Source organism: Mustelus asterias, chromosome 15 (assembly GCF_964213995.1).
Source record: "Mustelus asterias chromosome 15, sMusAst1.hap1.1, whole genome shotgun sequence".
NCBI classification, from domain to species: domain Eukaryota; kingdom Metazoa; phylum Chordata; class Chondrichthyes; order Carcharhiniformes; family Triakidae; genus Mustelus; species Mustelus asterias.
The window spans coordinates 57,510,249-57,524,625 of NC_135815.1; the positions used below are offsets into that span (position 1 = coordinate 57,510,249).

The 14,377-nt window shown below is 43.2% G+C and overlaps 1 protein-coding gene and 1 pseudogene across 1 annotated transcript in view; both read right to left on the bottom strand.

Moving 5' to 3' along the window:
* Nucleotides 1-14,377, bottom strand: part of LOC144504727 (vesicle transport protein SFT2A-like) — a 69,978-nt gene that overhangs the window by 15,917 nt on the left and 39,684 nt on the right. Inside the window, exons 5-6 of the mRNA XM_078230472.1 lie at nucleotides 10,543-10,625; nucleotides 662-743 (exon numbers count right to left, since the gene is read on the bottom strand). Of these exons, the coding sequence (XP_078086598.1) occupies nucleotides 662-743; nucleotides 10,543-10,625 (165 nt within the window). The remainder of the gene's footprint in view (nucleotides 1-661; nucleotides 744-10,542; nucleotides 10,626-14,377) is intronic.
* On the bottom strand, nucleotides 12,722-12,954 carry LOC144504951 (U2 spliceosomal RNA; annotated as a pseudogene).

The following is a 14,377-nucleotide window of genomic DNA, read 5'->3' on the forward strand; positions in this document are numbered from 1 at the left end:
CCAATATATCCTTCCGCAAATAAGGGGACCAAAACTGCACACAGTATTCCAGCTGCAGCCTCACCAATGCCCTGTACAGATGCAGCAAGACATCACTGCTTTTATATTCTATCCTCCTTGCGGTATAGGCCAACATTCCATTTGCCTTCTTGATCACCTGTTGCACCTGCAGACTGGGTTTTTGCGTCTCATACACAAGGACCCCCAGGTCCCTTTGCACAGTAGCATGTTGTAATTTTTTTCCATTTAGATAATAATCCAATTTGCTATTATTTCCTCCAAAGTGAATAACCTCGCATTTGTCAACATTATACTCCATCTGCCAGATCCTCGCCCACTCACTCAGCCTGTCCAAATCTCTCTGCAGACCTTCTACGCCCTCCACACGATTCACTTTTCCACTTATCTTTGTGTCGTCTGCAAACTTTGTTACCCTACACTCAGTCCCCTCCTCCAGATCGTCTATATAAATGGTAAATAGTTGAGGCCCCAGTACCGATCCCTGCGGCACGCCACTAGTTACCATCTGCCAACCAGAAAAGCACCCATTTATTCCGACTCTCTGCTTCCTGTCGGATAGCCAATCCCCAATCCACGCTAACACCCTACCCCCAACTCCAAAGTTCAAAGCAAGAGTTGTGTGTTATAAAGTTCTAATTACCAACATAATAATGGTGGCAACTAAGCGATTTGGGTCAATCATCTTCTTCAGTTGCTTCAATGGTCCCATGAGAAAGCAGGTGCTGGAACAAAGAGACAGAAAATAGATTAGGTTTTCAGAAACTAAATTTTGCAAACAAGAAACAGTTTTTTCAACAGCGAAAGAAAAAGCCCACAGTTGTCAGGTAATATGTGCTAACTTATTGATAATCTCAACAAGAATCGTTCCTTGGCTTAACTGTAAACAAAACATCGTCAGCCACGGCTGAAATATCAGAAGACTGAAGGGTAGCAAATGTTGTGTCCTTATTTAAAAAAGGGCTGCAAAGAAAAACTTGGGAATTATAGACTGGTAAGCCTAACATCTGTGGTGGGTAAGTTACTAGAGAGGATTCTGAGGGATAAGATATACAGACAGTTGGAAAGACAGGGTTTGATTAGTAGTCAGCACGGCTTTGTGCATGGGAGATCATGCCTTACAAAGTTGTTTGAGTTCTTTGAAGAAGTGACCTTCTTTGAAGGTTGATGAGGGCAAGACAGTAGATGTACTCTTATATGGATTTCAGTAAAGCCTTTGATATAGTTCCACATGGTAGGCTGCTCTGGAAGGTTAGATCAAATGGAATCCAGGGAGAGCTGGTAAATTGGATATACTGTTGGCTTGATGGTAGGAAGTAGAGGATTATGGTGGAAGAATGCTTGTTGGACTGGATGCCTGTGACTAGTGGTGTGCTTCAGGGGTCAGTGCTGGACCCAATGCTGTTTGTTATCTATATCAACGATTTGGATGAGAATGTACAAGGCATGATCAGTAAGTTTGCAGATGAAACTAAAATAGTTGGTATTGTAGACAGTGAAGAAGATTATCAAAAATTGCAGCAGAATCTTGATCAGCTGAGGAAGTGGGCAGAGAAATGGCAAACGGAGTTCAATACAGATAAGTGCGAGGTGTTGCATTTGAAAAGTCAACTTAATATAGGACTTTGTGGAACAGAGGGACTTGAGAGAACTGTGCACCTGAATGCCAAAGGTGGAGTCACAGGTAAATAGGGCAGTGAAGAAGGCTTTTGGCATGCTGGCCTTCATCAGTCAGGCATTGAGTATAGAAGTTGGGAAGTTATGTTGCAGTTGTACAGGACATCGGTGAGGTCGCACCTGGAGCAGTGTGTTCAGGTTTGGTCACCTTGCAATAGGAAAGATGTTATTAAACTGGAGAGCATGCAGAAGAGATTTACAAGGATGTTGCCAGGACTCAAGGGACTGAGTTATAGAGAGAGACTGGACAGAGAAATTCCTCTAGTTAATACAGTCGGACTTGCTACCTTTTTTGGAATATGGTCATGATTACAGGCATCCGAGTCCTACTGGCATGTTCTTCCAAATGAGCGAAATAAGGTCATGCATTTGCACTAATAGTGCTCCTCTGTCATTTTTTGAGTGCTTTGGCAGGGATTCTATCTGTTCCTGATGCTTGTTGCTCTTTAGCTGTTGGATGCCTTTTCTACCTTGTGCCGGATTGGGGCTGTGCTGAGATGGTGGTGGGTAACATGCTGCGGGATGGAATCGAGGACACTCACGTTGAAGACAGAATCTCTGATAAGGAGGTCTTTGAAATGTTCCTCCTGACTGACTCTCTGTTCTTGATGAGCACCTCTCTGTTCTTGGCCAGCAATGAGGTGGGCCCTTGGATGTTTGGCCCCTGGGTGGTCTTGACTGCGCTAAAGAAACCACGCGCGTCATGGTAGTCGGCTAACTGCTGGATCTCCTGCGCTTTGGTTCACAGTTGCTACTTAGAATCATTCATTTGCTTTTTATTGCACATAGGTATTTTACATGTCATACTGGTTCATTCATTCTTTGTCTTGTGGTGATATTGGATTGGATTGGATGATGAAAGATATTTTTGCATGCTACAAAGAAGAAATAATTCCTAAAATGTTGCTATTGCAATGAACAGCATAATACACAATTCCAAAGCAACACACAAATCTTCATTTGTCTTCTATACCTGACAATTAAGATCAATTTGTTGGCTTTCAATATATTATAGTTACAGTATGTTGCAATTTCATGGTTTCAAAATATAGACTCATATACAAAACAGTGAAATCAGAAACTTGGGTAAGTTTACCACGTTACTTACAAAAGTAACACATTACAGATTGACAGTCTGAAAGAAGAAAGTGATGGTCAAAGCCAACTTGCATGTCAGCCATTTGTTTACAAGTAAGGCTTCTTTTAATAAAACCCAACTTAATTGCAGTATTATATCTTCAAGGAATTTAACCCCTTGAGTGTTTTAGGAATTCAAATAATTCCGAGAACATGTTTTAATCAATTTTGTTCTTCCTTCTCAAACCCTTAACCAGCTTCCAAAAATTCTCAATCCACTTTATGATGAATGACCATTCCTCACCATGTAACGCAGGATGAGGAAACATCCCCGAAATAATGTCACTTTTTTCATCCTATAGGTCCCTATATTAGATGCAATAAACATGAAATAAGGTGCTGAAAATTCACAGCAGCTGTCAGCCCCGAATGGAAAAACAGGTCCACATTTCAGATGCAGACCTTGCAGGAGAGAACACTATCTGACCCATTTTGTTCCCACATACCACAATATGGTAGAGCAGATACAAGATGCCCATAGCATTTGGAGGTGGGATGGGAAGAAGGAATGCCACCTATAAGAGGACATTTGGTGTAGAAATGGTACTGCACACAAATAAATGGGAGAGCAGGGACTGCTTTGAGTCTCTGCATTGTGCAACTATGTATAGCTACAGCCATCACAGATATAATGTAGACGACCAATGTAGATGAAAAAGTCAGGAAAATGAATGATGGGCAGAAAGTAAGTCATAATGAGATAGAGCAGGTCTTTAGGTTGTGAAGACAATTCAGGGGCAAAGTTTTCAACCCTAGATGGTGGTGTGCATGTAGGAGCATGGGTGTGAAAACTAACGTTAGATGGCATGCTGTTTGCCAGCAACATGCTTCTCCTGGGCCATTTTCCTGGCGGTGGGATTGACAGTGGAAGAACTGCCTGCCCACAAGCTGCTGGTACGCAATTAATTTAAGTAAATGGCCAATTAGCAAGGCCTACTGGAATTTTGCAGTCAGCTTCTTGGCCCCTGTGGCACCAGGAAACTAGGAGAGATGCCTGGAGATAGCTTCCCAGAGGCAGATGAGGTATCAGTGCAGCCCTCCCCTCCCCCCATATGATGCAAGTTTAACATGCAGCGATTATAGTGTCTATAGGTACTAGTCTCCAAAGACAGTTTCTCCCAGTACCACCTTTTTAGCTGTTTTTTGCAGTTTCAGAAGGAACTTTGGTCATTGAGGTGTGGGTGCATACATCCCCCTTGCCAGATTACCAGCATCCTCAAACACATCTGCTGCCAAAACTGTTACTTCTTTTCGAGCCAATTCCTCTGAACTTGCTTTAAACCTACTCCTTTGATCTATTAGATGTTAACTAAAAATAAAATTTCATCCAGAGACACTTTTTATTTTATCATTCATTTCACTGTTAAAGATTAGAATTTCAGTAGCAGAAACAGTGAGCAATTCAAGCTTTGGCCAGAAAAGACGATGAGAAAACGAACTGTTTCTAGCAGTCTGCAGCAGTGGCTAAAGCATGTTTGTATATTTTTTAATAAAGAAAAAACACATTTATTTAGCACCTTTTGAACCTTGGTGCATCCCTACAGCAAATTAATATTTTTTGAAGTGTTGTAACTGCTGTAATTCAGAAAAGGCATGAACCAATTTGCACAAATAATTCATAAATGATCAAATAATCCGAATTAGGTAAAAGCAAAATACTGTGGAGGTTGGAAATCTGAAATAAAAACAAATATAAAAAAATAAAACAAACTCAATAGGGCCAGCAGCATCCGTGGAGAGAAAAACACAGTTAATGTTTCTCATACAGACTTGAAACAATGACTGTTTCTCTTTTCACAGATGCTGCCAGATCTGCTGAGTTTATTCAGCAGTTTCTGTTTTTATATGTGCATTAGGTGTTGGCTGAAGGGTAAATGTTGCCTTGGTTACAAAAACTACCCTGCACTTCTTTAAATGGGATCTTTTACATCCCACAGAGGGTAGGTGGGACCACAATATAACATCTCATTTGAAGGCTAGCACTTGCTGCAACATAGCAGACGTGATGGGCAGTTTGAACAGTGAACAGTGCTCTTGGCAGAATGAATTCTGTAGATGCATCAGGTTGGTACTGAAATGTAGTGTGTCAATGTGCTCCATTGCCATCTAGTGTCAGAGATCTGGAAGTACTGTTTAAAATACAATCAGTCCAAAGTAATTCCATTGTGCAATAAGTATTTAGCCAGCTGAGGGATTTTGAATGGGCTAAGGCAGACAAACTAATTTTGATCTACTTATATTTTAGTGATGCAAAGGTAAGCAAATATAGAATTAAAAAAAAGATAAGTTTTGTCTTGTAAAATATTTTTCTCACTCTACTCAATTTGTTATTAAAATTGTAAAACTAGTTTGAGATATGAATTTGTGGATGACACCAAACTACATGGCAATTGACAACAGCAAGGGAAATTTTGTTTTATTCATATGGCTGGAGAAGCAGTTATTAGTTCAAAGCTGAGGTTAATAATTCATTCAACAACTTCAGATGACACAGCATGAATGGTTGCGTTGCCATCAGAAATCAATTTCTCAGGGTAGAAGTTCAGTAGATGAATGATGGCCTGACTGCATGGTCAGTCACAATTTGAGCTATTCCCCATGTTAACAAATGGCTACATCGTCCCCAAGATGAACAGCAGATACTATACCAAATAATTGGAAGACTTAAAGAATGATACATGTCACTGATAACTGTAAGATAATTCATATTGGCACAAGAAGCAATGTGCAAAAAAAAAGGTGACCATAGAATCCCTACAGTGCAGAAGGAGGCCATTTGGTCCATCACGCCTGCACTGACCATAATCCCACCCAGGCCCCATTCCCATAACCCCATGCATTTACTCTAGCTAGTCCCTCTGACACTAAGGAGCAATTTAGCATGGCCAATCTACCCAACCCGCACATGTTTGGACTGTGGGAGAAATGATGTGGAGATGCCGGCGTTGGACTGGGGTAAGCACAGTAAGAAGTCTCACAACACCAGGTTAAAGTCCAACAGGTTTATTTGGTAGCACAAGCCACTAGCTTTCGGAGCGCTGCTCCTTCGTCAGCTAAGTGGGAGTTCTGTTCACAAACAGGGCATATAAAGACACAAACTCAATTTACAAAATAATGGTTGGAATGAAAGTCTTTACAGGTAATCAAGTCTTAAAGGTACAGACAATGTGAGTGGAGAGAGGGTTAAGCACAGGCTAAAGAGATGTATTGTCTCCAGCCAGGACAGTGAGTGAGATTTTGCAAGCCCAGGCAAGTCCCAGCTTTTGTCACGACACTACAGACTTCCTACAGAAACTCAGCACACATGCAGCAGTTGAACCAGGAGCACTCCTCGTCACAATAGATGTCTCAGCACCAGCGTCCCCCACGACGCTGGCATTGCTGCGCCACAGCTCAAAACCGCACCGACCTCCTCAGAAGATAAACACGGGACACGACGGACAGAGTACCCTTCGTCGTCCAGTACTTCCCCGGAGCGGAGATGCTACGACATCTTCTCCGGAGCCTTCAACATGTCATTGATGAAGACGAACATCTCGCCAAGGCCATCCCCACACCCCCACTTTTTGCCTTCAAACAACCGCACAACCTCAAACAGACCATTGTCCACAGCAAACTACCCAGCCTTCAGGAGAACAGTGACCACGACACCACACAACCCTGCCACAACAACCTCTGCAAGACGTGCCAGATCATCGACACAGATGCCATCATCTCACGTGAGAACACCATCTACCAGGTACACGGTACATACACTTGCAACGCGGCCAACGTTGTCTACCTGATACCCTGCAGGAAAGGATGTCCCGAGGCATGGTACATTGGGGAGACCATGCAGACACTACGACAACGGATGAATGAACACTGCTCGACAATCACCAGGCAAGAGTGTTCTCTTCCTGTTGGGGAACACTTCAGCAGTCACGGGCATTCGGCCTCTGATCTTCGGGTAAGCATTCTCCAAGGCGGCCTACACGACAACGCAGAGTCGCTGAGCAGAGACTGATAGCCAAGTTCCGCACACGAGGGACGGCTCAACCGGGATCTTAGGTTCATGTCACACTATCTGTAACCCCCACAACTTGGCTGGGCTTGCAAAATCTCACTAACTGTCCTGGCTGGAGACAATACTCATCCCTTTAACCTGTGCTTAACCCCTTCTCCACTCACATTGTCTGTACCTTTAAGACTTGATTACCTGTAAAGACTTTCATTCCAACCATTATTTTGTAAATTGAGTTTGTGTCTTTATATGCCCTGTTTGTGAACAGAACTCCCACTTACCTGACGAAGGAGCAGTGCTCAGAAAGCTAGTGGCTTTTGCTACCAAATAAACCTGTTGGACTTTAGCCTGGTGTTGTGAGACTTCATACTGTGTTTACACCAGTCCAACACTGGCATCTCCACATCATGACTACCATCGACACCGCAAACTGCTGGCTCCAAGTGGAGAGGATTTCCAAGAAGATCACGCATATCGACACTGACATCAAGTTTCTACAAAGATGCGAGAAAGCAGACAAGATACTGAAATGACTACAGATCACGAACCCACTCAGGTCAACCTATAACACAGACTACGCTGAGAGACTTTGCCGTTGCACCTCTCTCACACTCCTCAACCACCTCATACACCAGCTCTACAGCAAACGCTGCATCCTGGAAACCAAGATAGAGTCCATATTCTCAACTTGCGCTCAGGACGCAGACCAGCTGCGAAACTCTGCCAAGCAGACGAGACGAAGGAACTACGCCATCTACATGCACACCAACAACAGGAAACTTGAGAAACACGGCATCACCACCAGCAGCAACCAAGCCTCCCCCGGTACCACAGTAGAAAACAGTACCACTGCAGGGAAATCCATTGTCAACTTGTCGGACTACACACTTCAACCAGATGAAATCGAAGTTCTCAGCCGAGGGCTCACTTTCTGCCCCACCACCAAAATAGACCCCATCAGTCTCACAGCAGACACAGAGGATAGCAGGCGAATGAGGCTGCGGCAGTTCTTCCACAAACCCCAAGAGGCCAACAGCAAACACAATGAGGCAGCCAATGAACCGGAACAGCCGACAGAGAGATCCGCAGTGCAGCAACCGAAGAGGAAAGAGTCGAATTGGACTCCTCCGGAAGGCTTGGACACACGCATCTCCATTAAGGACGGTCACCTCAGCACTTCACTGTACCGCAAGCCCACGGATAACCTCACAATGCTCCACTTCTCCAGCTTCCACCCTAAACACGTTAAAGAAGCCATCCCGTACGGACAAGCCCTCCATATACACAGGATCTGCTCAGATGAGGAGGATCGCAACAGACACCTCCAGACGCTGAAAGATGCCCTCATAAGAACAGGATATGGCACTCGACTCATCGATCGACAGTTCCGCGCGCCACAGCGAAAAATCGCGCCGACTTCCTCAGAAGACAAACATGGAACATGGCGGACAGAGTACCCTTCGTTGTCCAGTACTTCCCCGGAGCGGAGAAGCTACGACATCTTCTCCGGAGCCTTCAACACGTCATTGATGAAGACGAACATCTCACCAAGGCCATCCCCACACCCCCACTTCTCGCCTTCAAACAACTGCACAACCTCAAACAGACCATTGTCCGCAGCAAACTACCCACCCTTCAGAAGAACAGTGACCATGACACCACACAACCCTGCCACAGCAACCTCTGCAAGACGTGCCGGATCATCGACACGGATGCCATCATCTCACGTGAGAACACCATCCGCCAGGTACACGGTACATACACTTGTAACTCGGCCAACGTTGTCTACCTGATACGCTGCAGGAAAGGATGTCCCGAGGCATGGTACATTGGGGAGACCATGCAGACGCTATGACAATGGATGAATGAACACTGCTCGACAATCACCAGGCAGGAGTGTTCTCATCCTGTCGGGGAACACTTCAGCAGTCATGGGCATTTAGCCTCTGATCTTTGTGAAGCATTCTCCAAGGCCTTCACGACACACGACAACGCAGAATTGCTGAGCAGAAACTGACAGCCAAGTTCCGCACACATGAGAACGGCCTCAACTGGGATTTTGGGTTCATGTCACACTATCTGTAACCCCCATGATTTGCCTGGGCTTGCAAAATCTCACTAACTGACCTGGCTGAAGACAATACACATCTCTTTAACCTGTGCTTAATCCTCTCTCCACTCACATTGTCTGTACCTTTAAGACTTGATTACCTGTAAAGACTCGCATTCCAACCATTATTTTGTAAATTGAGTTTGTGCCTTTATATGCCGTTTGTGAACAGAACTCCCACTTACCTGATGAAGGAGCAGCGCTCCGAAAGCTAGTGGCTTGCGCTACCAAATAAATCTGTTAGACTCTAACCTAGTGTTGAGAGACTTCTTATTGTGGGAGAAAACCAGAGCACCCGGAGGAAACCCATGCAGGCATGGGGAGAATGTGCAAACTCCATACAGACAGTGACCCAAGCCGGAATTGAACCCTGGCGCAGTGCTCACCACTGTGCCACCCATTAACTAAAGCCGGAAAAGGAAAACAAAATGAACTGCATATGGTAAGAATTTATGCATCAATATGAAGCACTCAACAAACCCAATCATGTACGCGATAAACCTGGAGGATATTGGACTTCATTGGACAGTTATTTGCATTCATCCCTTAGTGTTTGGATGAGGCCTCGGTATTGCACTCATTGGCCTGAATCTTCTGATCGGGGAATTGCATTCTTGATAAAGATTACTTTGACGGCTTAAACATCACTAGTTAATTGTGAATTTGACGGATGTTTTCAAGGTAAACAATTTCTCAAAAATACTTAGGAGGCTGCAAGACAATAGAGATTAGTGTGAAGTTGAAGCATTAAGCAGATCCCTTAAGTCTAGAACAAAAGATGAAGGGGTCAGAAAGCTACTTATGTCACTGAATAGACAAAAATTTATCTTCCTCCAATTTTTTTAGGGCAGTCTTCCGATGGAGGATCCTGCAGAACGAATTCAGTGCAGAAATGTTTGGAGGGAACAGCAGAGAGAATCCAGGCAGTCAGGTGGTGTGGGCTTGTAAAGAATCAGTTAAGGATGTCGGATGGTAGGGGGTTGGCAGGTCACAGAGTGATTGGAAGGTTCAGTTCTCTAGTTACCCAGGTGTTAGACTAGGTTTTAATTTATCTAACATTTCTTGAATAAACATCCAGGTAAATAAGTCGGAACCATCTGAAGTCTCTGACTCTAGCTCAAGAGCTGGAGACTTTATCGGAGGGCCCTGGGAAGCAGGGCAATTGCCCATTGGAAGTTCAAACTTTCCAGTCAATTCCCAAAGTGTCTTTGCATTGGGAATTCCAACAGGTCCCGTAGGACATCTTTCAAGGTAGGACCGGTCTCCGACCATCTGCAGATTGGAAGTTCTGAACCATTGTAATTTACTGCTGTAGTATTTAGCAAAAAATACAAATATTTTAATAGAACGCAGGAGGCAAGAAGGAATTGCATTTTTGATAAAGGCTACTTTGATGGCTTAAACGGCACTAGTTAATTGTGAATTTGACAGATTTTTTCAAGGTAAACAATTTCTCAAAAATATTTAGGAGGCTGCAAGACAATAGAGAAGTTGAAACATTAAGCAGATCCCTTAAGTCTAGAACAAAAAGCACAAGATGAAGGAGCAAATGTCTCTATTATAACTAAAAAATACTGTTAAGCTGGTAAACACTTACCTGGCAAGAGCAGCAATATTTCCTAATGTGTAAAAAACTGCAAATAATTTTATTCCGTTCGGAAGCCAGAGCAAAACTGTTCCCTGAAACAATAACAAGATACAAAAGAGTAAATGCTCCCATTTTACCATGGATCGTTCAAGCTCCAGGAATGCTTACACTTGTTTATACATGAACTTTACAATCTTCACTATGCACTTCAAGAACTTTCAATAATATTTGATGGGAAGGAGGGAAAATAAAAGTGCCTTTATTTTGGTCATCTTTATCCTTTGCCTTATTTGTTGTTACCTGCCTGTGGGTGGACTCATTATCCAACAAGGAAACAATCAAGGTGTTTGGCTGAAAAAATAATGGTGTCTGAACGATATACACCTTTACTGACGTGCAAACAACTTAATGCAAAGAAAAGATATCTTCTGAATTGCGAATCACAAGTTGCTAGCTGATTTGCGCTACTCTACCATTTGCTTTGCGAAAATGATACATCTTACCTAACCTCTCTCTGATAATCATGAAGATGCCAAATTTGTACATTAACTATCCATTAGACTCGACTCGTCACAAAGTTTTCTAATAACTAATAGGCAAGTGCTCTTTTAATAATCCGATAATTGTTAATTAATCTCTTGCCCAGAAAGTGACTTATAACTGTGGAGTCTCATTCCTTCAGGTTATGAACTGTTATTGATTTTAAAATGCTTTTAAAAACATTTTATTTGCTCTTCCTTCATATCTTTCCTATTTTGCTTCATCCAATTTTTCTTCCCTCTATTTCTATTGCTCTGCATGATTTGTCATTGAAATCACCCATTCAAATTAACCCTCTTCCTCAGTCTTTTTGCTCATTTCTTTATCATTAAATCTCATTGATTAATGAGGTAGACATTTGACCCTGTTGTTCATCAAGGTTCCTGATGCTCTCTTGCCATCTATTATCAGTTTGCAACTCCAGCACTTTGTGGGGAAAATGTTTGACAACTAAATGGTGCATAAACAAATCAAACAAACAGGGTCCAATCTGCAAGGTGCCTTCTCCACCAAACTCTGGCCCACAATGCCTCAGACATTTTGGCATAATATGAAGACACGAGGCAGAAAACCTTTTCTCCAATTGTGGCCTCAAAGTCATTCCACACAGATAAATCCTTAATTCATTACAATGGCAGGCTACAGAACAATGTAATGAGTGAATGAAACTGTTTCCACACTCCAAATCAGAACTAAAGTTCAATCAGAATGACAGTGGTGTGAAAGGTGGATGATCAGCAATGCAATGGTGATCAGGGATTCAACCATTAATAGAATAGACAGATGTTTCTGCAGCCATAGGAGGTACATTGTCTTCTTGTTCCAGGGTCCAAATAAGAGCTAATGGTGTAGAGGATAACATATTGGCATGAATAAAGGATTGGTTAGTTAACAGGAAACATACTTTGGATAAATGGGACTTTTTTGGGTTGGCAAATTGTTACTAGTGGAGTATTGCAGGGATTATTGCTGGGCCTCAATTATTTGCAATCTATACCAATGACTTGGATGATGGGACCAAATGTATCCTAGCTAAATTTGCTGAATACACAAACATGGGTAAGAAATTACGTTGTCAAGAGGACAGAGTCTACAAAGGAATTTAGATTGATTGAGTGGGCAAGCATTTGGCAGATGGAGTATAATGTGGCAAATGCAAACTTGTCCACTTTGGCAGGAAAAATAGAAAAAACAGTATGTTATTTAAGTGGGAGATTGCAGAACACAGGTACAGAGGGATCTAAACATCATGGTACATGTGTCTCAAAAAGTTAGCATTCAGGTAAAGTAAGTGATTAGGGAGGCAAGTGGAATGTTTATTGCAAGGCGAATCAAGTGTAAAAGTCGGGAAGTGTTGCTACAGCTGTACAAGGCCTGAGTGAGACTGCATCTAGGTTTTCTTAAGAAAATATATAATTGTATTGGAAGCAGTCCAGAGAAGACTCATTTGACTGATTTCTGAGATGATGGGGTTATTTTTTAAGGAAAGATTGAGCAGGTGGGGCCTATACTCATTACAGATATTTTAAAAAATTTTTTAAAATACTTTTCCAATTCAATCAAATCAAGTCCAATTCAGAGTCTCAACAAGTTGAGACATTTCCGATCCAAGCTGACAAGACAGGGCCTCCACTCCTGTCTTGGGCCTGATCTACATGAGCCAAGCTGATTGGAGTAGGTGCAGACTCACCTCCTCCAAGGCTTGATCTCATTTGCATCTTAGCCAGAAGGCCGAGATGCCGCTTTTAAAAATTGCTTCAAATGAAGCTTCAATGCAACCTAATGACCTCAACCAAGCGCAGCATCCTATCCATATTACACTTGATCTTAGCCAAAGAACAGATACTACACTTGATCTTAGCCAAAAGGCCGAGAAGCGATTACAGATTAGAAGAATGAAAGATGATCTTATTGAAACAGAGTTCCCGAGGGACTCGACAGGATGGATGTTCAGAAGATGCTTCCCCTTTTGGGGGAGCCGAGAACTAGGGGACAGTTTAAAAATTAGGAGTCACCCGTTTAAGATCGAGAAAAGAAGAACTTTTTTAGAAACATAGAAAAAACTACAGCACAAAACAGGCCCTTCAGCCCCACAAGTTGTGCCGAACATATCCCTACCTTTTAGGCCTACCTATAACCCTCCATCCTGTTAAGTCCCATGTACTCGTCCAAGAGTCTCTTAAAAGACCCTATTGAGTTTGCCTCCACCACCTCTGACGGCAGCCAATTCCACTCACCCACCACCCTCTTTGTGAAAAACTTCCCCCTAACATTTCCCCTGTACCTACCCCCCAGCACCTTAAACCTGTGTCCTCTCGTAGCATGATGTGGAGATGCCGGCGTTGGACTGGGGTAAACACAGTAAGAAGTTTAACAACACCAGGTTAAAGTCCAACAGGTGTATTTGGTAGCAAAAGCCACACAAGCTTTCGGAGCTCCAAGCCCCTTCTTCAAGTGAGTGGGAATTCTGTTCACAAACAGGGCATATAAAGACACAGACTCAATTTACATGAATAATGGTTGGAATGCGAATACTTACAACTAATCAAGTCTTTAAGAAACAAAACAACGGGAGTGGAGAGAGCATCAAGCCTCTCGTAGCAGCCATTTCCACCCTGGGAAAAAGCTTCTGAGAGTCCACCCGATCTATGCCTCTTAACATCTTATATACCTCTATTAGGTCTCCTCTCATCCTACATCTCTCCAAGGAGGAAAGACCGAGCTCCCTCAGCCTATCCTCATAAGGCATGTCACTCAATCCAGGCAACATCCTTGTAAATCGCCTCTGCACCCTTTCAATCTTTTCCACATCCTTCCTGTAATGAGGCGACCAGAACTGAGCACAGTACTCCAAGTGGGGTCTGACGAGGGTCTTATATAGCTGCATCATTATCCCCGGACTCCTAAACTCAATCCCTCGATTGATAAAGGCCAGCACACCATACGCCTTCTTAACCACCTCCTCCACCTGCGGGGCCGATTTTAGAGTCCTATGGACCCGGACCCCAAGGTCCTTCTGATCCTCTACAGTACTAAGAGTCTTTCCCTTTATATTGTACTCCTTCATCCCATTTGACCTGCCAAAATGGACCACTACGTATTTATCTGGGTTGAAGTCCATCTGCCACTTCTCCGCCCAGTCTTGCATCCTATCTATGTCCCTCTATAACTTCTGACATCCCTCCAGACTATCCACAACCCCACCAACCTTCGTGTCGTCGGCAAACTTACCAACCCATGCCTCCACTTCCTCATCCAGGTCATTTATGAAAATGACAAACAGCAAGGGTCCCAGAACAGGTCC